The sequence below is a fragment of the Ixodes scapularis genome, unplaced genomic scaffold, assembly GCF_016920785.2.
Source record: "Ixodes scapularis isolate PalLabHiFi unplaced genomic scaffold, ASM1692078v2 ptg000720l_1___fragment_3__unscaffolded, whole genome shotgun sequence".
NCBI classification, from domain to species: domain Eukaryota; kingdom Metazoa; phylum Arthropoda; class Arachnida; order Ixodida; family Ixodidae; genus Ixodes; species Ixodes scapularis.
In genome coordinates this window covers 397,492-420,698 of record NW_024610028.1, presented here as the reverse complement: position 1 = coordinate 420,698, position 23,207 = coordinate 397,492, and the positions used below count along the sequence as shown (strand labels likewise).

Below are 23,207 nucleotides of genomic sequence, written 5' to 3'. Positions count from 1 at the left end.
CACAGAAGGACTTAGTAGGAAACGAACTTCGGACAATGTAATCCGCAGTCCGACGTCTTGGTACGGCGTCAGAAACAATGAGGGGAATTAGAGCGCAAGCAGCCGGACTAGGTCTGGCTCGTCGCGGACGATTGCCTGCATTAGCAAGTGACTGTCCGCGGCGAGTGATACCTAGGCCGACATACTTTGTACGCAGGGGGCCACTGGGGGCGAGCCCTATATAGTTCAGCATGAAACTTAGTCCGCAGACGACCACTAGTGGTGAGTCATACTCACTCTAGCTTAATTAGTCAGCAGACGCCTTCCGGCGTTGATCATACGTATATCAGAAACAACTAATCAAGACCATCTTGGCGAGCAGTGGAATATAACTTTATCGTCTTCTCCTACTAGTCAATGTACATCTCGTGCTGGCATATCCCGATACACCCCCTTTCTTTACTGAGCGAGAAGGAATGCCGGGCTTGAGGGATCGCGGGATCTGCTTAATGTTCGTGACTAATCCCAGATGACGGGATGGTTGCCTCAACCGCGCTGAGGTGCGAACAGGAATGAAGGTCCAGTGTTCTTGCTGCCGCAGCGTCACGCGTGGTTCAGCTGCAGATGAAGTTGTCGGTGTTAGCTCTTGCGTGCTGAGCTCAGCGTGCGGCAGTATACGAGGGTTGAGGCGTCGCCGTGTCAGTCGGAATGGCGGGCTCGGGCCGCCAGTGCTCGCTGAATGTTGGTTGCCTCGGTGAGAACCCTATCAACCGTCGTTGGGGGGTTACGGACGAGGCCCCTGAAGATGTCGTCCCTTACGCCGCGCATTAAGGCTGAACTGCATGTAAGCGATTTACCGATCGACGATAGGAGCGACGGCGACAGCGACGAGAGTCAGCGACGAGCGACGAAGATTTCTCACTGTCGTTCGTCGCGTCGCTTGGTTTTTGAATTTCTAGAAAACTTCGCTCGTTGCCTTCGTCGTTTGTTCCCGTCGCTTTCATGCGGTTCGCCTCGTCGCGCTACTTACCGAGTGACAGCGGAGCGGGTTGCCGTCGCTTGTCTCGTCGCTTGCCAAATCGCTTACATGTGATTTAAACTTTAGGACTTGTAGCTTCTTTGCTTCTGTGGCCTGAGGGTCGACGCGGAAACTCAGGCGCAGGGCCTCTTCTACGAAGCTAGTGACTGTCTCATTCGAGCCTCGAGGTTTTGAGCGCAGCAGTTATTCGGCACTCTCCCATGGATGTTGATTTGAAAATGTCCGTCGGAGACTCCCTTTGAGCAGCTCTCAAAAAGTGATCGTCGTTTTGTGGTTTTCGTATCAGTGTCGCGCCGTTCCCTCAAGAGAAAAATACCTGTTCTGCTGGCACTGGTCCGGCTTCCATCCATTATGACGAGCCACTCGTTCGTACAGCTGGATCCAGTCGTCAACGTCTTCACAAATATCACCGCGGAATGAAACAGCTGTCCGAGGGGCATCGGGCAGGTAGACGACGGGGGCGGCGGCAGGGGTTTGGGACGATTGGTTGCTCATCGTCGGATTCGTCGACTGGTCGGTCTTCTTCAACAGTTGAACAAATTCCGGGGAAAAACTTTGAACACGGCGGCTTCCCTTGGCCACGGTCATTTCCACCGTCGGTCTTCTTGAGCCGGGGACTGGGCTTGCACTGCGCGGCCTCGGAGGGGAACAATTCAGGGGCGCGTTACCCGCACCTCCGTTAAAATGTCACGAATGACAAACGATGAAGCAGCGAGTAACTGGAAAAACTAAATCTTTATTAAGGGGCCAACTTGTGCCCCCCCCCCCCCCCCACCCTCCCCCAAACAACAAAGAAAAAATAGAGGTATAGGCGTCGCGGGCATCGAAGGCGGCGTAGCAGCTGTATCGAACGCCGGAGAAACACTGACCCTGGTCACCACGCGGATCCCCTTGCGTATACACGCGTTGTCTCCTAGAACTATCGGTGTAGAAGTTTCGGTGCGTACACAGTAAAAGTTTTTACACCTTTAAGGGTGTAAAAGGGGTGGTTTCGGAACTTAACCTTCGGCTACACCCTTTTCACACCCTAAAATCTAGGTACACACTAAACTTTTTTACACCCCTTAGGGGTGTAAAGCACTTGTCCCAGGACGAGCACCCTTTGAGGGTGCAAACGAGCACCCCTCTGCCAAAGCACCCTATAGGGGTGTGAAGTAGTATAGGGTGCAAGGTGCAATGCACCCCAGTCCAAGGGTGCTGATGCTGATTTTAATGGGTGCTCGAGGATGATTCATTCTAATCGAAATAAACTTTTGTAAAACAAAACTTTTCTCACTTACACAGATGATCTCGTTACAGATGAGCACTTAGCCAAGCCGACACTTTGTACAGGCAGGCTGGCACTAAAAGTGGACAATTATCTAAAATTAGTTGATAAACTTTTCCAATTACTGGTTCGACAGCTGTTACGAAATTGAAGACAATCACTTCCTTAAATCAGTCATTTTTTTATAAATCCTGAAATGAGCACACAGACCAAAAAAAAAGGAGAAAATATCATTTCACCAACGGCAGCGGTATTGTAGTGGTCCAGAAAGTATTGTATCCCACAACCCGTTTTGTGTGCAACGATCTTTCACAATCGTTTTTTTCTGAGGTTTGTGCTCATTTCACGAAAAATACGCTGGTCTGAGAAGGTGACTGCCCCCATTTTCACAATATGTGCTGGTGCTATCGAACCAGTAACTAAAAAGCTAATTCATGAATTTTATGCAATAAGTCCACTTTTAACTGTCATCTTGACTGTATAAAAAGTCTGCCAGGACAACTATAACTCAACTGTAAAAAGATAATTTGCATAAAACAAAAGTTTTATTTTACAAGAATCTGTTCCGATGAGAATGAATCACCCTGTATCTCAGCACCTGTCAAACAGGGTTCAGTATGCCAAGCATGGCAACCAGAAAACCACGAAGTATGCAGACCAGATAAGTGAAGAAATAAGGAGATGCAAAAGTGCAGTGCCAGCACAGGACCTTGTTACAGAAACTGGATTCCTGATTTGATGTGTGCAATGCATCGGCACATATGCTACTTGAAGCAGCCGTGCATAGATGCACTGTCCAATAATGAAGGCAAGATGTGCATGGCAGAAAAGGTTATATTTCAATGTGAAGCTTATGTGCAAACGGAAGTTACAGGAAAATCTTGAGTAATTTAAGTTTTACTTCCGACAAAATTTGGAAGGAAAATAAGAAAATATCACAGAATTTGTTCCATGCCTAAAGCTTCTGAATTTATTAATTGCTCGATGGTCTTAATACTCGTATATTTGAATAGATCAGTGGGAGACATTCTCAAACATCATTTTAAAGAAGGAGTCTGCCACCAATCTCAATGTGTCATCAAGTGTCCAATTGTCAAACTGCCAACACTGAAGTGTGATATGCATCACATGCATAATCAGCACTTGCTCATGCAAGCTAAGCAATGTGAGAAAGTGTATGGTACAAACATAAACAAGGAGCTTAGCTTGTTCAATTCCGATACTTGGCCCTTGCATCCTGCTCTGGCTCGTCGGACATTTCCCTTGCATATGAGGTGGTTACGAGTTGTCATACTTGGCATGCCGTAGTACCTTTACACTTTCGCCCAAGGCATGGCGAGTGGCATCAACTGCATACAAACAGCATGTGATTGAGCTGCAAGTAAATACAATTTGTTATAAAATGAGTAAAAAACTAAAAGAAAAACTAAATTAATAACGATTTATTGAGCTATTATGTGACCACAAAAAAAAAATAATGAGGTATGTCCTCCACACACATATCCAAATACAATACTTGAGGCATTCTATCAAATATCACAGCATATATAGGCCTACATGCTAGTAAAAATCGAGACAAAATTAAGGGGTTTGAGTCAATAAAAGCCAAACTAAATGAATAATAATTTATTGAATTATTATGTGAGCACGACAAAATAACCAGCTATGTCCTCCATACAAATAACCAAATATATTTTCTTTAAATATCACAGTGCAGGCCTAAGATGCTAGCAAAAATAAGAAAAAAAGAACAAAAATCAATACAGATTACCTCAGTACATCACAATGGTTCTTGATAAAATGACTAGAACAGAAGATCAATTTAGACGCCTTCCGTTTCGAGTGTATACTTTTTGTTCCCTTGCACATGAGACTTTCATTTAGGACCCTAAAGTTGCATAAAAATCAAGCTACACTTTTTTTAGTTTAGGGCTTAAAACATTAAAACAAGCTACCATATTTTCCAGACTATACTTCACAATCAGCTGTATAATGCGCAAGGATAAGTTTCGGCTAAAAAGAAAAAGTATTTTCTTAGATAGTCCGCACTCGGTGTATAGTCCTCGGGGAAAACTTCAGGCTGGAGAACTCCACAAAAGAGATATCTGCGGATGAATGTCAGGGGGCTTTCTGTAATCTGCTCGTCAGGCAATCGCAGAATTCCTCAAGATTAAGCTTGACCTAAGTTGGTTGCTTGCGGGCTCCCAAGCAAACAACATGTCAGATGCGAGGTATCGAAAGCCTGGGAAACAGACTGACGGTAAGAGGTTGTCTTGATTACTTTATCCCAGCGTAAAATATCCAAAACACGGCAATCTGGCCTAACCAGTTTTGTAATAATGAACAATCTTGAGACAAAAATAGTAGAGTCCACACCTGTAGAAAGACTGTACGGTGTAAAATATCAACTTTTAGACATGTATAGTTTGTGCACTATAGTCTGGAAAGTATAGTACATTTATTTTAGTTTCGAGTTAGAAGGTTAAATGGGTGCTGTACTGAATTTTGACTTCACAAAACAAGGCACCAGAAGCACACAGAGAGATGCTACAGACCCCAAAACATCACTCATGCTGCAGTATCTCAACTGGATGGGCATATTTTCGAAAAAGGGAAGAAGAGAATACAAATGTCGCAAGCTTTGTTAATCATGCTCATATTTTCCAAAAAGTACTGCCATCCGTACAAGATACCGTCATATGAGTTATGTTCTAAGGTTTGCAGCATCCCACCTAGTGCTTCGCCCTGGTTTCGTGCATACAAATCTCGGTTCAGCATCCCTTTGGTACTAGAACGGTTGTTTGTCGGCCTCATTGATTCCACGCTCTTGCGACCTTGTTCAGGAATTTCATCAGAACTGGCCTCGGAGTAGTGCTGCTGAGGCCGACAAACAACCATTCTAGTACAGCAACTGTGTTTGCTGCCTTTTTCGAGTATGTATATTAAAAAGCCAGTAAGCCACCATGATGGCAGCGATGTCGTCCTCTGCATTCTTCACGGACAAAAACCGCTGCCTATTGACAGCGAGGTACAAAAAGTCAGCCCCCTCGGCGTCATTGCCAGAGTACACGACGCACGGCATTGCCGGGATGTCTTGCTCCTGTGTTAGCAAACAAAATCAATGCAATGTAAGGCAGGAACCATGCGTGATAGTCTTCTCTAAATCATCACAGTTAGTATATCACTATCTACCAGCGAGCTGGTCCAGTGTTATTTGCTATGGTCACTTGATCTATGTTAAATACGTAATACCCCCACCCTCTGCAGGCCTGATTACACTTGTACAGAATGCAACTTAGGCAAGTGGCAGTAAATCATGCTTTCCCAGCACTGAAAAATATGCAAGATCATCAGTGCGACAGGGACACCTGCATTATCTCTGCGATTAGTAAAATTTCGGCAATGCTAGCCAGAAGTCTGGTTCCACATAGAGACGTAAACGTTGCTTTGGCTTGCTCATTGCAAAAATGCCAGAATCAGTCAACAGGAGTCCACATTCTCCTTGTGTGATCTCCTGATCTGCAATTACTTCACCTCTCATGTACATTTGGGCCAAAATATTTTGCTTTAGATGGTTAGAAATTTTGTGGAAACTGCTTTTGGCCATGATATTTCCAACCATCAGTGTGTCAGGAAAGACAGCCACTGGATCCTTTGTACCTTTCTAGAAGAGTGTGCCGTGCAGTGATTAGAAAGCTTGTTTGACGAAGTTGTAGTCAAACATGTGAAGCAGTGCCATCAGCATCGTATTGGCTCCCCTGAGACCATGCGACTCCTAAACATCACCTCCAACTGCATAACTTTGCTAAACTCTGATCTAGATGAAGGCTAAACTATGTACAAGCATGGAACATGGCTCTAGCTGTTGTGCAAGAAAGGTGCTAGTTTGTAATGTACCGCTTGCTTGGCTGCCATTAAAAAAAAATTGAAAACTTTAATAAGATGAATACATTCACAATTGCATATGTGCCCCAATGTTGCCTAAACATTTGCTTAGAAAGATTGTGCGCAAGGGAGTTCATAAAAGCGCTAGGTTACATTTAGCAACCTATGCTAGAAAAGATAGTTGAGAGCTTACCTCCTCTCCAACAAACAGATGTGACAGTGCCATGGTTTCCTTGACATTGTAAACCACGATCATCGTAGCCGCTACTGCCAAGATGTCTGAAAAATAGTAGCACAGTTCCAGTATAAGGTTAGTAGAAATTCTCTACAGTTTTCATGCCCTTGGCGCCGTGGAGGGCTCGCCTTCCACGGCGCTTGCCTACATGATTTGCAAGGTCCATCGAAGTTGGAGCTTCGGGTACTAAAAGGAGTGTGGAGCTGGATGTAGTGCTGTACAAGCATACTTCTTGTAAGCGTCTAAAGCGCACTGGCGAAGACTCTTGGCTCCTGCCGGTATCAGGGGCAGCAGAAGACGACCAAGACCATGCTAATGTTCCGAGTATGCCTGCTTACAGCGCCCGGCGAGACGAAAGCACAAATTGGCGAGCATTTGTTGCATTAGTCCCACAACCACCTGTTGCACAAAATTAAGGAGCTTGGTTCTAAGCAAAGTTTCCTGCAATCACACAGGTGTAATTGCAGCCACTGCACAGCTGTGACAACTGCTAAGTGTGCCTTTACTGCTGAGAGCTACTGCGGTGCGCCCCCTGTTCCACCGCTTCATGGCGGGTGTGTTGATGATTTGATGTTTTCGTTGCTTAATGATTCCATACTTTATAATTATAACTTCAGATGTTCCTTGTTTATCTGCAATATTAAATAAAAAGTACCTTAATAAATAACTGGTGCAGCTCCCTGATTATAATATTCATTTTGCTTTAAAAAAGACAAAGCGGCGGGTCTGACCCATCGTAGTTGCTTCATGAGGCATCGCCAATGCGTCGCAAGTCACGTGCATTCGACATTATGTGACGCCACTGCAGCACAAGCTGGTTCTGCCTTGTTCAATTAAAACATAATGCACTAGTAACATAATTCTCTCCTTATTGCCTAGGTTGCCCAAACCACCAATACAGGGATTCTAAGGATTCCTTTTATTTGAAGAAGCTGAAATGGAAGGTCATAAAATGCAACAAAAAAAATGCTCCTTCATCGTCTTTTGCCCAGTACAAACTGACATGTCTAGCTAATTGCTTCAGGGAGCCCGACATTACAACGCACAAAATGAAAGCAACTGCATGGCAACTCCATCGGTAGTGGATTATTCTGTCTGTCTTGTTTTTCTGTATTATTGTTCTGTCGTGTGTGCATTCAATTTTGTTATCCTCTGCCTGCATTCCCCCAGGGCAGTTTCTCAGCCGCTAATACATATTATAGCTTTTTAGATCCAATTAATTTGAAGGATATGAACCTGAGCTTTCCCAGTGCCACAGAGGCATTGCCAGCGCCTGTCCTACTCAAAAGATAACGAAAGCCCATCCCCCTCTCCGCTCCCCCCCCTCCCCAAAGTCTTCCATTTTGCTGAGGCCTCTTGTCCCCCATCCCTCTCATACAGCATTTTGTCATGGGCGCCGCGGAATCAAGATTTTGGCTACGTGCCTGGCTTGCACCCATTTTTTTGTTTGTTCATTACTGTAGGATTTAACTGTAAGCACAGTGTTAATGCAGAGTAAAAGATAGCAGCATACTCTTGTTGGCTAGTGCTGATGATTGGACCAGTTGGTAGACAATTATTAAAAATAAATTGTGAAGAATATGGGAACAGAGCATACGGACATGACACAGCACTGTGTTCATCTCCTCCTCCTTGTCTGTGCGACTCCCATTCTTTGTTTCTGATAATAATTCATTTGTAATGATTTTCCGTTTGGTGTCATCTGTATGGGGGTTCACTGTAACGACCCACCTGCCATTGCATTCACTTTGGGGGCAGCTCCCTCTTCCTTATGGTGCCATCGTAGAGGAAGTGCAGGGTGGGCGTCACTCTCACTCTTGTGGTGCAGTTCTCCAGGTTCCCATAGGTTGCAAGCTGCCAGCCAAGCTGAGTCAGGCCAGCCAGCCCTGCGGGAAATGTCAATGCCACTCTTTTAGACGTAGACACCCACGTTTTGAGTGTACCTGAAAAAGCTTCAACAGAGAGGAAACGCAATATTTAGCCCTTTTTGAATGCATCTTTTTCTTTTGCTGGGAACATACATAACACCACACACTAGTGTACATTCAGTGGTGTGGCTTAATTTATGATGAGCATTTTGTTTATATAACTTGAAGCATTTGGCGAAAACGTACAATATCGTGGGTCGGACATAAATTGTTCCTGTGAACTATCCTACACATTTACACATTACCTGATCTCATGAAAGCAACAGAGCAGGGAAGGCTGTACTGCATGAATTACACATGATTTATAACCAATTGAAAGTTGTTATTTTTTTATTTATTACTATTGGTGATTATTTTTTGACAGAAAGAATAACTGGGCGAGTCGGTACGTTGGTAGTCTTTCAACACCATCGAATATTCAGGATCTTTTCGCATTTTTTCATACTTTTGCTTTTTCTAGCTGCTCTGCTTTTGAAGCGGCTTTCGCTGCCCCGTAAAAAACGCGACATTCAAACTCACTTTATTTACATCGCACAATCGTATACTTCAAAAGCGTGCCGCTTCGGCATACGCGAAATGACCGCGCGTTTCTGCGGCACAGGCATTATAAGCATAGGCAAGAAATCATGCTGCTCGCTCTTGTAACGTTTCTTCTCGCTCCCGTTTTACGAAACGAATCGGTGGCGAGCGGCTGTTGAGACCACACGGCAGAACTAGCATGACCTGTGATTGCTTGAACTGCCCTCAGACTGCACTTGAACGCTCCGCAAAATGCGTCATCGGACGAACGTCGTAGAACGGCGCCCAGAACAGCCTCTCGGCTCCGCCGCACACGAATCTTTCTCACCCTGCGGAGCAAGCCATAGGTTTTGAACAACATACGCTCTTTTTAATTAACGAAATAACACCGGCCAGAAGCATCGTTAAAATCAAGCATAGCTTAGCAAGCACATGGTACACGACAAAGTTTCAAAACAGCGACGCAGTTCGCAAAAACAGAAGTGCTCACCGGCGTTTGCAGCAGTGTTGATGGACTGTCCGCAACTTGCGTTGGTAAGACGCAGCGTCTCCCAGCTCTCAGTCATCCCTTGCTACGCTTGAACACGTTATTCGTAAGGAAGATATCTAAAATATCGGCTGAAACGTAAAAAGGAAGCGATCCTCGAAGCCTGCCTAACTTCCAACGGCTGCCAACGGTAGCTGAGTGCAATAGCGATGGGCCTTGCGCAGTCTTCAAAAGGCTCTTCTTTTTTTTTTTGAAAACGAAACTAAGCAAATAAGTATTATATTACTATTAATAGTGTCACTATAATGTTGTAGAAAGTTAACAAAAATTTAGCATATCTTAGGTTTTATCTAAGTTTTAGGTTTTCTTTTTAAACACGAAACCGAAACTATAGCTCAAGCACGTTTCGTTTGTCGTATTCATTTCCGTGCGTGCGTGCGTGTGTGCGTGCATGCTCCCGTGCTCGTGTGCGCGTGTGAATACGTCCGCGTGGTTGTTTGTGCGTGCGTCAGCGTCTGTGTGCGTTTGCGCGTGTACAGGCTTGCGCACGCGCGTGCGCACGTGTATGTGTGTGTGCGCGCGCGCAAGCATATCTGTTTATGCATTCTATTGAACTACGCTAGCAAGAAGGCCAATAGACCGATCTCACCAAGCGTTCCACGCATGCGTGACGCCGCCATAGCTGTAGTTTGTAGGAGGCAGACGCCAATTCACGAGATAGCTCATGCCGCCTCGTGCTCTGCTCGCGCAGACCTCTAGCAGGGTTGTCGCGTGTGCAGAAAGACTACAGCTCCCACGATGCATGTCGGCAGCGGTGGCGTACTCAAACTAGCTGTGGGATCGGTCTATTGAATGTCCCTGGGCACTGCAAAAAACAATAAATGATTTTATTTTTATTGTTATTATTGAACTATGCCAGCGTGAAATCCAGTGATTCTTCTTTAACTCTGCAGTAAATACTAGTTCATTGATTGATTGATTGAGCTTTATTTTTGCTGGTCGTAATTTGAAATAGATGCCGATCGGATTTTCGGAGTGTACAGATTTTGGTTGATTAGCCATAAATAAAAATAAAATGAATAAAAAAATATACTGTGGTTCATCAATTCATTTAATGTACGCTGAGCCTAGTTATATAAACTGAAGACGACATACAGATATCTATCGCTTCCTTTTTTTTTCTATATTATGCTGTTAAAAATAAAGAACACCCTTGACCCAAAAACTGAGCACCGTTCCAACACCCTTCCAGCTCTCAGCACCCCTCACAATGAATCGGAAGGGTGCTCGCGCAAAAGCACCCTCGCGCTCGTCGTGAGGGGTGCTAACCCTGCAAGAAAAAGGGTGCTAGACGGCTAAGTGAAGGGTGCAAACCCCCTGCTGCACCCCTAAAGGGTGCTGTAGCACCCTTAAAGGGTGTAAAAAAGTTAAGTGTGTATACACCCTCATAATTTTACCGAAAGGGGTGCTGTTTTGTGTTACATCCTACATTTAGTGAAGGTTGTGAGAAGGGTCTAAAAGAGGGTGCTAAATAAATAATATGAAATGGTTTTGGAAAGCTTATATATGGCTCTGTCCATAATGTACAAGTAAGATTTCTTTTTGAAAGGCAACAGTTGTTAGCAGTCTAATTTTTATAATGCCAGTTGTAATTCATGCAAATAGCTGATAATAAAGCGTCTCTTTTGCATACAATTTTTATGTTTGCAAACAAGATTTTATATATGAGTTCATATTTAATTTTCTTACGAATCACTCCATGCTCAGAAATTGGAAACTAGGGTGAAATGCTCAATACTAGCATTTTTTACAAATATTTATATATGGAAGTGTACAGTAAGAAAATCAGTTAGTCTCGAGTTTATATCTGACAACATTCAATCAAAATATAGTGAAAATGTTTGACAAATATCCATGACATGCCGCTAAAACCTGTCACATGACCATGTCAACCTGGGTAAACTATCCATTTGAGAATATGATGACATGCACAAGAACTCACACGAATAAAGAGGAAAAACCCATTATAAACCAGTCCGAGACATCCCACACAAAAATGGTCTATGGTCGTCTATGGAAACTTCAATGGCAGGCTATCACCCCCTGTATCTTTGCAAGGTCGGCCTTAGAAATTTATAAATACAGTTACAGCCAGCTATAGAAAAGTTTAGGGCCCTGTGTCTGAAGACTGGGAACCAATCAATTTTATTTTCTCGTCTATAGAAAATTCTATGATTCCGACTCTAAAGACTGGGAACCAATACATTTTCTCTACCCACCTATAGGAAATCCTATGGCCCTGGGTCTAAAGTCTCAGGGCTATGTTTCAATAACAACAATAAGAATAATAATAATCAATAAGTTAGTGTTTTAACAGTGTCCAGGGACATCCAATTGGTCTTCTTGCTGGCGCAGCGCAATAGAACGCCCAGACAGACGCTTGCGCGCTCGCAGTCACACACATACACGCGCGCATGCACGTACACACGGATGCACACGCGCAAACGCACGCCCGCGCGCAGGCGCACACGCACGCACAAGCAGAGACGCACACACACATGCGCGCGGACGCATCCACACTCGCGCGTACAAACACGCACACACACGCCAACAAATACGGCGAAGGAAACGTTGCTTTAGCTAGTTTCGGTTTCGGTTTACACAAAAGAAACAACCTAACGTTTAAAGAAACCCCAAGATTTACTCACTTTTTGTAATGTTTTACATTATTATTGGAGTGAAATTCTTATTGTTACTAATATAATATTAATTTGCTTAGTATCGTTCAAAAAATGAATAAATAAATAAAAAGGAAAAGAGACTCTTGAAGACTGCGCAAGACCATTGCTAATGCAATCAGCTTTCGTTGAGTTGCCGAACTTGATGGCCGTTGGAGTTTCAGAGGCTTCGGGAATCTCTTTCCTTTTTACGTTATAGACGTTTTAGCGGATATTTTAGATATCTTCCTTATGAATACGGTGTCCAAGGATAGTTAGCAATGACTGAGAGCTGGGAGACGCTGCGTCTTGCCAACGCCCGTAAGTTCAGGACAGCATGGACGACTCGTGCAAACGCCGGTAAGCAACTTTCTTTGTTTCTGCGAAGTGGGCTGCTGTTTCAAACCTTGTTGTGTACCGTGTGCTTGCTAAGCTATGCTTCATTTTAACTAGAGCGATGCTATATGCACTATGTAGTGCACTTTGGACGGAAATTGCTATACGCACTACGCGGAGAGCTCATGCCGCTCGGGCCACCCTTTTTCGAACTGCGCGTGTATCACTGGGGAGATTAACACAGCCCCCCGCCTGCGTTCACGCCGCTTCGCGGCGACAGTATGCGGCTGCTAATTAGAAAAGTCAACCAGTACACGCCGCTTCGCGGCGTCCAGCCGGCAACCCAAGCCCCGCTGTAGAGCGTATCTTTTTACAAGCCTGTGTCTCGCTCCGCAGTGCGAGAAGGATTCCCATGCGGCGGAACCGTGGGCACGTTCTGGGCGCCGTCCTACGACGCTCCTCCGACGACGCTTTTGCGGAGCGTTCAAGTGCCGTCTGACGGACGTTCAAGCATTCAATCACCGTCCCAAAGTGTTAATCACAGGTCATGCTAGTTCTGACGTCTTGCACCAAGAGCCGCTCGCCACCGATTTGTTTCATAGCGCGGGAGCGAGAAAAACTTTACAAGAGCGAGCAGCATGATTTTTTTGCCTAAGTTAATGCCTGTGCCGTGGAGACGTGCGATCTCTTCGCGTTCGCCGAACCGGCACACTTTCAAAGTTCACAATTGTGTAATGTAAAAAAAAAAAAAAAAAGTTTGAATGTTACGTTTTTTATACTCCGTTTCGTACACAGCCTGCAACGCATTCAAAGCTAGCGCAGCGGTTTGCATCGCCGACCGTGTCTACGTTCGCCCCATAAAATAGTGCGTCCCGTGCCAAAAAAAAAAAATAGAAATAGAAGTTGAAAAATGTGTTTTTTCTGAGCTAGTAGATGATAGGTGGCGTTATAATTTCGACAGAGCGCAAATATTTTTCAATAAAAAAATAATGTAAACTATTTTAAATTGTTTTCATCCGTGCTGCAGCCACTGCGGGTTTTCGGGTTGTGTGGCACTGGCTGGTTTTGAGAAGATGGCGTCTTATGCAGCAAGCTCAAGTACCTCTCCTGCTCGGATATTTTCCAAGATTCTTTGTGCGGAGATCTCGAAAAAGTGCAAGCAGGTGATCGCCAACGTGTACGCGAGTACAAGAACGCCTTTCCTGGATCGGTCGTGAAGTCCTGGCGACGGTCAGTAACAACACCGGAGTGTGCGCCCGTACTGTCGCGAAGTGCAAGGCGCAGCGTCTATCTGGCAAGGTGGCGTCCCCGAAGCGAAGACCTCGCAACGTAAAAGTTTCGATCACGGGGACCGTCAAGCATGACGAGTTTACACACAACACCATTCGCCTGAAGGTGCATCGCAATTACCCCGAGAGGGAGATTCCTACCCTTGACAGCTATTTCAAAATATACTGTACAAGTCAACGAAAATAATCCACGGAGAAGGGGAACAAGAGGGACGAAGGACAAGCGCGCTGGCACCTTTGCATTTAATTGCATTCTGATTGTAGAGGCCACAACTATTGTCGAGTAACGTCTTAAGATAAATTTTGGGACAAGGCTGCTATCAGTGCGATTCCTCATTCCATGCTGCACGAAAGAAGAATATAACTTGGAGCTGGAGGCAAATAACACTTGCAAAGCGGCAGAGCAGATGGTAGAAATGGGGCCTCTTGGCGATCTATAAATAAAAAGCAAGAAGAAAGTAGGAATTGAAATATGCAGTTTGGCAATGCGCACAATCTTGCATAAAATGTATGTCTAAAAACGAAAAAAAAATATTTTGCGCGTTAAGTGGGTTTGAATTACCGCTACCGAGACGTCGGTATCGCCAGAGCAGCGCCTTGTACCACTCGTCCACGAAACGCGCGGAGTAACATTTTTTTTTGTTTTTTTTTTTTTTTATGCGCACCATATCTGTACCTTTGACACCGTTGCACGCTATGTATGAAACAGAGTAGAGTGGTGGCGAAAGCCCTCACAATAAGCAGAGAAGCTAGAAAAAGCATGAAAAAGGTGGAAAAAAATTAACTGAATCGCTAATGTCAAACCTGAATATTCGATCGAGTTGAAAGACTACCACCGTGCCAACTCGCCCGGATATTTTTTCTGTCAAAGTCTAATAGCCAATAGTAATAAATAAAAAAAAACGTGCTCTTCATAAATTAAGCCGCACCACTGAATGTAAAATAGCGTATGACTTGTATGTATATTCTCAGCGAAAGAAAAGAATGCATTAAAAAAGGGCCAGTCATATTGTTTCCTTTCTGTTAGAGCTTCTTTCAGGTACACGCAAAATGTGGGTGTCTACGTCTAATTGAGTGGAATTGACATTTCCTACAGGGCTGGCAGGGCTGACTCAGTTTGGCTAGCAGCTTGGAACCTACGGGAGCCTAGGGAAATGCACCACAAGAGTGGCAGTGACGCCCGTCAAGCACTTCCTCAACGATGGCACCATGAGGAAGGGGGAGCTGCCCTAAAGTGAATGCAATGGCAGGTCAGTCGTTCAGTGAACCCCTATACAGATGATACCAAGCAGAAAATATTTAAAAAAATGTATTATTAGGAACACGGAGTGTGAATCGCACGGACATGGAGGAGATCAACACAGTGCTGTGTTCCGTTCGTATCCTCTGTTTCCATATTCTTCATGATTTCTTTTTAATTATTGGCTACCAACTGGTCCAATTATTAGCACACCTAGTCAACAAAAGTATGCTGCTATTTATTTGTATGCATGAACACTGTGCTTACAGTTGAATCCTACAGTCATTGATTAATGAGCAGAAACAAAAACGAGGGTCCAAGCTAGCTATACAGGCTAAACACGAAAAATGTATTTAAGACTGGTTCTCTGAAGGATGACACAAACGCAGAGAAGTGCTAAACAGAGCTGAGTTTTAATATACAAAAAAGGAATAGGCGACCCAAAAGAGGAAACGGAGGGGAAGACATGAAATCGCTCTTTACAATTACTCTTCTGTTTACCACCCCTCTACAAAGGGAATTTCTTCCTGGACCTCACAGTGTTATACTGTTGACAACCACTAGTATACCCAAGGACAGTAAACGCATAGAAGCAACTTACTAACATCTGGGTAAATTTGATTAAACAAACAACAGAGAATGCCCTTGAGCTTTCAACCTAGAATATAGAAAATATCATGCGGAACATTAAGATTAAAAAAAAAACATACGGATATCATGCCTGTTTCTAAAATAAATATAGGCCAAGAAACGTTTTCCACTCGATGGCGAAACACAGGGAAGGCATTCAGCAGATTCCTAGGTTTCATCATTGTTATTGATTCTTTCAGTATATACTTAAGTTGTGGTCATCCTCTTTAGTCAAAATTATTTCAGTAGTGTTCTATAAGAACACACAATTATTACATTAGATCACGCGTTTTGATGCAGCTGAATACAGATCCTTATTTTTCTGCAACATTTATACTAAGTTCAATCGGTCGTTAATGTCGGTTTTGTCGCATGAAGTGTTCTATGAGGTGAGCGAGAATTTCTAGGAGTTCTTGGGACCTGTCGTGCTGTAGGCTTATGTATTACTGGCTTTCTCTTTGTTACTTTGTGGTATTTGGCAAGCTGTATCAAAATTAATTCCAGGTCCCAGCTGAACCAAGTGGGTATACCTAAGCGTCACAGACTGCAAGCCACTCTCTTCAAGCCGTGCAGAGTGTTTTATGAGGCGAGCAATCATTTCTGGTGGTCCTTGGTACATGGCGTGCTGCAGGTTAATGTAAAACTGGCCTTGTCCAGCTTGATCCAGTTTTACGTAAGGAAAAAGCGGATCTCTATAGTGGGGTGATGCCCGGCTGCATGCGCATGCACCCGGTATTTATCTATACATATACACAAAAAACTTTATATTTTGATTGGAACAAAATTTTAAAACAGCGTGATTGGTACTTGGATGCCACCTTCACTGTGTGTTTATGGGGCTCGGAGGACATCAGACAAGCGGATAACCGTCACAATATGTTAATCATAACTAATATACCAAAATGTCTTCATATTTTTAATTAATGATTTTATAGGGCATGTTTCAATTCTAGTTTCAAAGGCAGTGAATATTAAAGACTCACTCGATTGACACAATTTGCGAATGGCAACAAGTTTCGAGATATTCAATGCAAAAAATCTGCCTTTTCGTCACCCAATTCCAAAATCTTGCGCTCAGAAGACCTCAGGAGGATGGCGTGGCTTCGAACGCACCTTCACTATCTTGGAAGTATGACGCTGATGCATCCACCAAGGACACACTGTCGAGATAGTGACGACGTGCCTGGTAGGACGGTCATTCTTCTACCCACCATTAAAGGCACCAATTCTTGAGCTCAGACTGAGCTCGGTTTCTGCATCTGACATTAAAAACGCAAACGTTGGACAATCTCGAAGCCGCTTGACTTTTTGTGAATTGTTTAAATCGGGATAGCCTTTAATATTGACTGACTTTTAAGACTGCAGTTGCAACGTGGCCCATAAAGCCATTAATTACAAAGCTAACAGATTTCGGTCAATTAGTCAGCATACTGTGACGGTTATCCCCTTTACTAATGTCCGCCGAGTCCCACGAACACACAGTGAAGAAGACATTGACATAACTTTCACGGCCTTTTTTTAAAAATTCTGTTAGCTTTCAAATTGAATGCTGTCTACATGTAAAACGACTTGTAGAATGTAATCATGCACATAATTGTTACAAAGCTTTGCTTTTCACCCAATTAAAGTATTGCATTTTCTATCGCAACCTTTCAAACATAAGCAAAGCATCCAGTTTGGTACTCAAACTATATTCTATTCGGCAATAAATTTAACGGACTTCTACTTGGTTTGTCTTTGGCTTCGTACTGAAAATAATAGGCATGTGCGAATCATGGAATTTGGGCTTAAATTGGATAATGATTTGAGATGATTAACTTTTCAGTTTGATATCACATTGTTTCTGCACCTCTCTACAAGCTTGCGAATTCTGGGTCAGTTTACATCAAGTCATCCAGCAGCCGCAGGTTACTTTTTGGGCCACCGAAATTGCTCTTCTCTTAGCGCAGACAGCTCATTATATGTTTACGGGTAAAACAGTGCGAACAAGGACACAGGACAGAGAAGATGTACACAGACGGAGCGCTGACTTTCAACTGTTTATTTTAAAGAAATGCCCAACGGCGTGGTCACACCAAACAACAATTACATCACGACACATGCCCGTCACATGATCGTCACAAGTTAGAGTCCCTCAAAAATGCCAACTCACAATCATAAAGATCTATCGAAGGCACGCTGACACAGTTGTCTTTGAACTTGGAAATGTAAAAGGCCTCCGTTATCGTTGGTGACTGTGTCTTCCCAGGACCGTGGTATCTTCCAAAACCGGAGAATAACCACATCTGTCGCAGTGAACCGCCATATTCCCTGACGGAGATGCCCTAATCGAACACGCGTGTTCACATAATCTATCATTAATGCAGCGACCGGTCTGGCCGATGTAAACTTTTTTGCAAGTCAGGGAATTACTGTAGACCCCCCCCCCCCCCCCCACACACACACACAGACCCACGCAAGGGACAAACTTGTTTTCATGCTTCCTATCACGTGCGGCCCTGACAACCGATCCCCTCTACACCCTCACACATAAAGATCTCAGCTTAGGCGGTGCTGAGGAAACAACCGTAAGATTGTGGCGTTGCGCTTTCTTTAACCTATGTGCCACCTTATGGATATAGGCACCACCACCGGTTTCTGCGGAGACTTCCTACCCATAACAAACGTTTGGAGGGCGGCTATCCTGGCAATTTCCTGGTAGGTGTGGCTGGGTGCCTCTTGAGGAGGCTGAGAAATCCGGAGGTAGTTATGGGTAGGAATTCTACGCAGAAATCCATAAGGTGGCGCATAGGTCAAAGAAAGTAGCGCAACGCGACGATGGTCCTGTCGTTTTCTCAGCAACGGCCAAGCTGGGACGTTTATCTGTGAGGGTGGAGAGGGGATCGGTTGTCAGGGCCGCATATGATAAGAAGCATAAAAACACAAGTAATCCCCTGACTTATAAAAAAGTTACATCGGCGAGACTGGTCGCTGCATTAATGATAGATTATGTGAACACGCGTGTTCGATTAGGGCATCTCCGTCAGGGAATATGGCGGTTCACTGCGACAGATGTGGTTGTACTGCGGTTTTCGAAGATACCACGGTCCTGGGAAGACACAGTCACCAAGGATAACAGAGGCCTTTTACATTTCCAAGTTCAAAGACAACTGTGTCAGCGTGCCTTCGATAGATCTTTATGATTGTGAGTTGGCATTTTTGAGGGGTTTTAACTTGTGACGATCATGTGTCGTGGTGTAATTTATGTTTGGTGTGACCACGCCGTTGGGCGTTTCTTTAAAAATGAACAGTTGACAGTCAGCGCTCCGTCTACGTACATCTTCTCTGTAGAATGTCCTTGTTCGTGCTGTTTTACCCGTAAACATGTTTCACCAACTAGCCCAAATTTCAACAGTATTACAGCTCATTGTATATTTTTTCAGAACACCTTCGTCTGTCACGAATTCGAGGGGTACAGCAAGGTGCAAACACAACAATGTCTCATAGATAGCTGTAGAAATATATTATCACGAGCACCTGTTTCTGTGCAATCACCCCTCCACTGTTGAAAATCACAGCCGTCAACCTTGCCACGCTTGACGCGCTGCATGCTGGATTTTCGCTGCACCGGTTGGTGTTCGGACGGGGGAGCTCATATGGCCGGTGTCTGTACATAAAATGTAGCTCATGAAAATTATTTTTTACGGCTACATACGAGACATTATTATGTTTGCTGTTTTCTGCAATCCTCATCTTTATTTGCTGAGTGTAGAGGAGAAAGCAAAATTAACATTAGCCAAGGGACAAATATCAGCATATACAATTATGGTCAGTCGGCAGCCCTATACGGTTCTTAAATGCAGGGTGGCGAGGTGAAAAAAGTGTGTTCGTGGCCGGCATATATTGTAGCACCTGAGCTCCCTGCCTTCTGTTGGTGTTCGTCCCGTTTTCTTCTTGAAACTTGCCTTCCCTTGGCCATGTTCGCTGATACCAATAAGAACCCATTATCGCACCCAAAGAACGCTGGCGACCGATGAGACCGCCTGACAAAGCGTGTCTGCCCAAACGTCCCTGCTTTTTGTTTTCTGACCCTTTTGGACATATTGTTTCTCATCTGTGCATGTGTTGGTGTCCTCTTATCCAAACAATAACCTCAAATTTTCACAGGGAGGCCGCTGTTTGCAAAAAGAAAAGCGGCCGCTGTAGAAGCAAAATCTGATAGCAAAGCAAAAAAATCACTCATTGCGAAAATGAACCAGTGATGCGTCGGATTTGTGGCGTGGATTCTATTTTTTTTATCTCCAAACCTGTCAGCTCATTCTCAGCAATAAATGTAGCAAAATACATCAGTCTAGCAGCGTATCATAATATACATCGGAAAAGTATTTCACTACTGAAATACAAATAGATTTCGCAAATGCATCTTGGTACAGAAATGGATACTCAAAAGTGTCCCTAAGATTATATCGCAATACTTTCATGTCGAGATGCTGCCCCGATTGTAATTCTTCATTCGTTTTACATTGCTGCAGACGCCGGTTACTTGTTCACACATAAGCACTCTATGCCTGTGTGGAGGCTGATGCTCATGGCCTTTACTGCAGCAAATAATAGTAGTTGATAAGAGCAAACATGTTTTGGCCTTCTACATTAAAATGCATTTTTCTTTTTTTCTTTTACCTAACGCAGGACGAGAACACCCCACCGGCACCATGTGTCTTCGACAACAAGCAAGAGGTGGACAGTGCAGACTTTCTTCACCTTGTTGTGGGTCGTGAGCGCTTGTTCTCCGTTTTTAATGCTGAGAGGGGTTGTGCATGTTGTTGGCAGTATATTGGCTGTTCAGCATCCAGTACGAAGGCAAGGCCTTCAGCACGCGCTTGCTCTGGAGAGGAATTGTTTTTGGCTTGAGTGACACAACTCGAAGGGCAGTCGTAATTAGTTTTTGAACAAAGTATGCAGACAGGTATGTGGTTGAACAGATATTTTGGTGAACCGTTTTAAAAGTGTATATTGCACTTTTTTCGTCAGTATTATCAGGTTAATTTTATTTTTCTTACAGAACGAATGATAGAAGGGTTTATGTAGGTATGTTTCTTTTTCTATCTTTAAACGTCGGGCACTTTTTGTGATAGCTTATGCTGACCTCCTGTAGGTGAGGTGCTCAAAAATTTAGCTGTGCAAGTTCCTCATCCATAGTCGTCTTCCAGAACTTTATAATTTTCCTTGTACATGAGCAAGAGGATAGCGTCGTCTTCTGAAACATTCGCTTTTTTGACGTAAAGTGCGAGTTCATTCTGTGATACTTTTTCATTAAATGTTTGCAGATAGCATTCTTTATGTCATGGAATGGCATGCATTGTATTTCTCATTTGTCTCTTACGGTTCAATAAATGTTAAATTTAACACATTCTCATTGATATAGTGAGCTTCACTTACTGAAATACTGCTTTGGTTCAGTCAAGGCTAGAACACCCCCTCTACCATGCCTCCGATTAGTAAATTGATGCGCATAAGGGGACAAGTGATAAGCGAAGCTTGTTTCCTGCAATCCTCTGAGACAAACAAAACATGTCACGTGTTATCCAACCAGGAAAGCTCCACGTGCTTTGTTTCTGGCAGCCCGTGATGCTTGCAATGGTTCAGCCGTGCAGTACCATGTTTGGGGCCACTGCTCGCTCACTTAGAGTTCGAGAAAGGGGGACGCCGTAGCACTACCCAGTTGCCCTCGGGGTTATGATGTGGCTTGCAAGGAGCTCTTTTGTATTACTTATTCATGAGGTAAGTTCTGCTCAGTGTGATTCATTATTTCCTTAACACGCGCCTCGTATGTGGTGAACTTGCAATCCCCCTAAGTGAAAACTGTAAAAGTAAGCATAAGCTGTAAATCATATAACAATAATATAAGAATATGAATATCTTTTATAATTTTTGTACAATTTACAAGTTCTGATATGTGTATTGGACACATTCTTATAAAATTTTCACTTGGGCTTGCACTTCATTTCACCTTTCGTCCAAGGGCGGCGGAATCTACCAGCCATCCCGGCCAATCGAGCGTCAAGAGAGCATCATGTGACCTTGAACAACCAAAACGTCGCGTGATACTCTCCCGGCGCTGGTTTGGCTGGGGTGGCCCAGCATCCACCGCTGCGGTGGCCCAGCATCCACTGGGCCACCGCAGCGGGCGCCCATTCCATGCCAAGCACCCTTCGCCAAGGGTGCTGGGCAAGCACCCACTATAAAGGGTGCTTGCCCGAACATCCTAAGGGTGTTAGCCCTGATAGAAACTGATCTACACCCTTAAGGGTGTAAAAACTTTTACTGTGTAGGATATTCCGACCTCGAATAAGCAACAAAATTCTCGAATACACCAAAACGCGACATTTACAGAAATAACAAAAAGGTACATCCGCTCCCAGGCATCGAACCTATGCTCTTTGCGTAGGAGCCGAGCCCGATAACCATTCTGCCACGGGCGCGTTTTTCTTTTCTTTATTCTGCCACGGGCGCGTTTCCTACTCAGCTAGCTGCGCTTTCGGCAATATGTCGCTCGGGAAAATATGAATACGTCAAGGTGGGCGCCCCGGGCCCCAAGACCGCCCTTGCCAGACGTCTTCAACGTGTCTGTGCGGTTCCCCGAACCAGGCGGTAGAGGATAGGGTACTTTGGGGTATAAATATCATTACTTCGCATAAGCATAAAGAAGTCAGAAACAAGCTTGATTTTGTGCTTACTCCTCAATCGACATCCAGGTGATCCAACGTCGGTCCTGGGACGAACTTGAGGGCAATGGCTTCGAGAAATCTGAAAAAGACTATGAAGAAGGATTTCGCGGAGGCGCGTCTTCATACTGGATAGGCAAGTTATACCAATCCTTGTGCATTCACTTAGAAAATTCAACCAGAAATGATAAGAAAAGCATGCCTAGGATCCCGCCGAACTCATCTGAACGGAGACTACGTTTACAGGTGTCACGTGCCATCGTGACGTCACATCACATGGTAACGTCACGCGACGTGGTAAACCTTGCCACTAAATTTAATGGTGAACATAAAACGCTCATCAAGTCATATCTGTCAGTGAGGTTACATATTTATCTACAATTACCCCCAATCAAATGGAGAAAAAAACAAAAAACGTCTTCATAAAAATGTATTATTGCGTGAAGAAAAAAGATCCATAAAACTGATTCTTGCATTACACAGAAAACAACAAAAGGTGGAATTGTTATTGGCCTACATTTCATCTTTATCACGAGGGGAAACAATTATAGAACTATACTTATTGTACTGTTATATGCTCCCACTGCTATGGGTGCACATAATTATATGTAAAACATCGTGAATTAAAGAAATGTGTGAATCGTTATTATTTTACTCAAATATATTTTTCTTTTCAATGCACTATATTTAGATTGGTTTGTCCTATGCTTCTTGCTAGTAAAGAACAGGTCAGTAAAGTGAATAAAGTCAGTGAGGCTTTGCCTACGATTGCGGGCATCCATATATAAAACAGGGTGCTAATTTCTGCAGTTTTGTTCACTTTACTGACGCCACGTCAGTAAAGTCAGCGAGTCTTTACAAACACTTTGCTGGCTTTCAGGTTTAAAATGTGATGCTCATTCCTGCAGCTTATGTTAGGGGTAAGCTTACGCCTTACCTCAATCATAAAATA

At 43.9% G+C, this 23,207-nt stretch overlaps 1 protein-coding gene across 1 annotated transcript in view; it reads left to right on the top strand.

Moving 5' to 3' along the window:
- Positions 1 to 23,207, top strand: part of LOC120841913 (ficolin-2-like) — a 45,387-nt gene that overhangs the window by 11,481 nt on the left and 10,699 nt on the right. Inside the window, exon 3 of the mRNA XM_040212914.1 lies at positions 22,286 to 22,391. Within this exon, the coding sequence (XP_040068848.1) occupies positions 22,286 to 22,391 (106 nt within the window). The remainder of the gene's footprint in view (positions 1 to 22,285; positions 22,392 to 23,207) is intronic.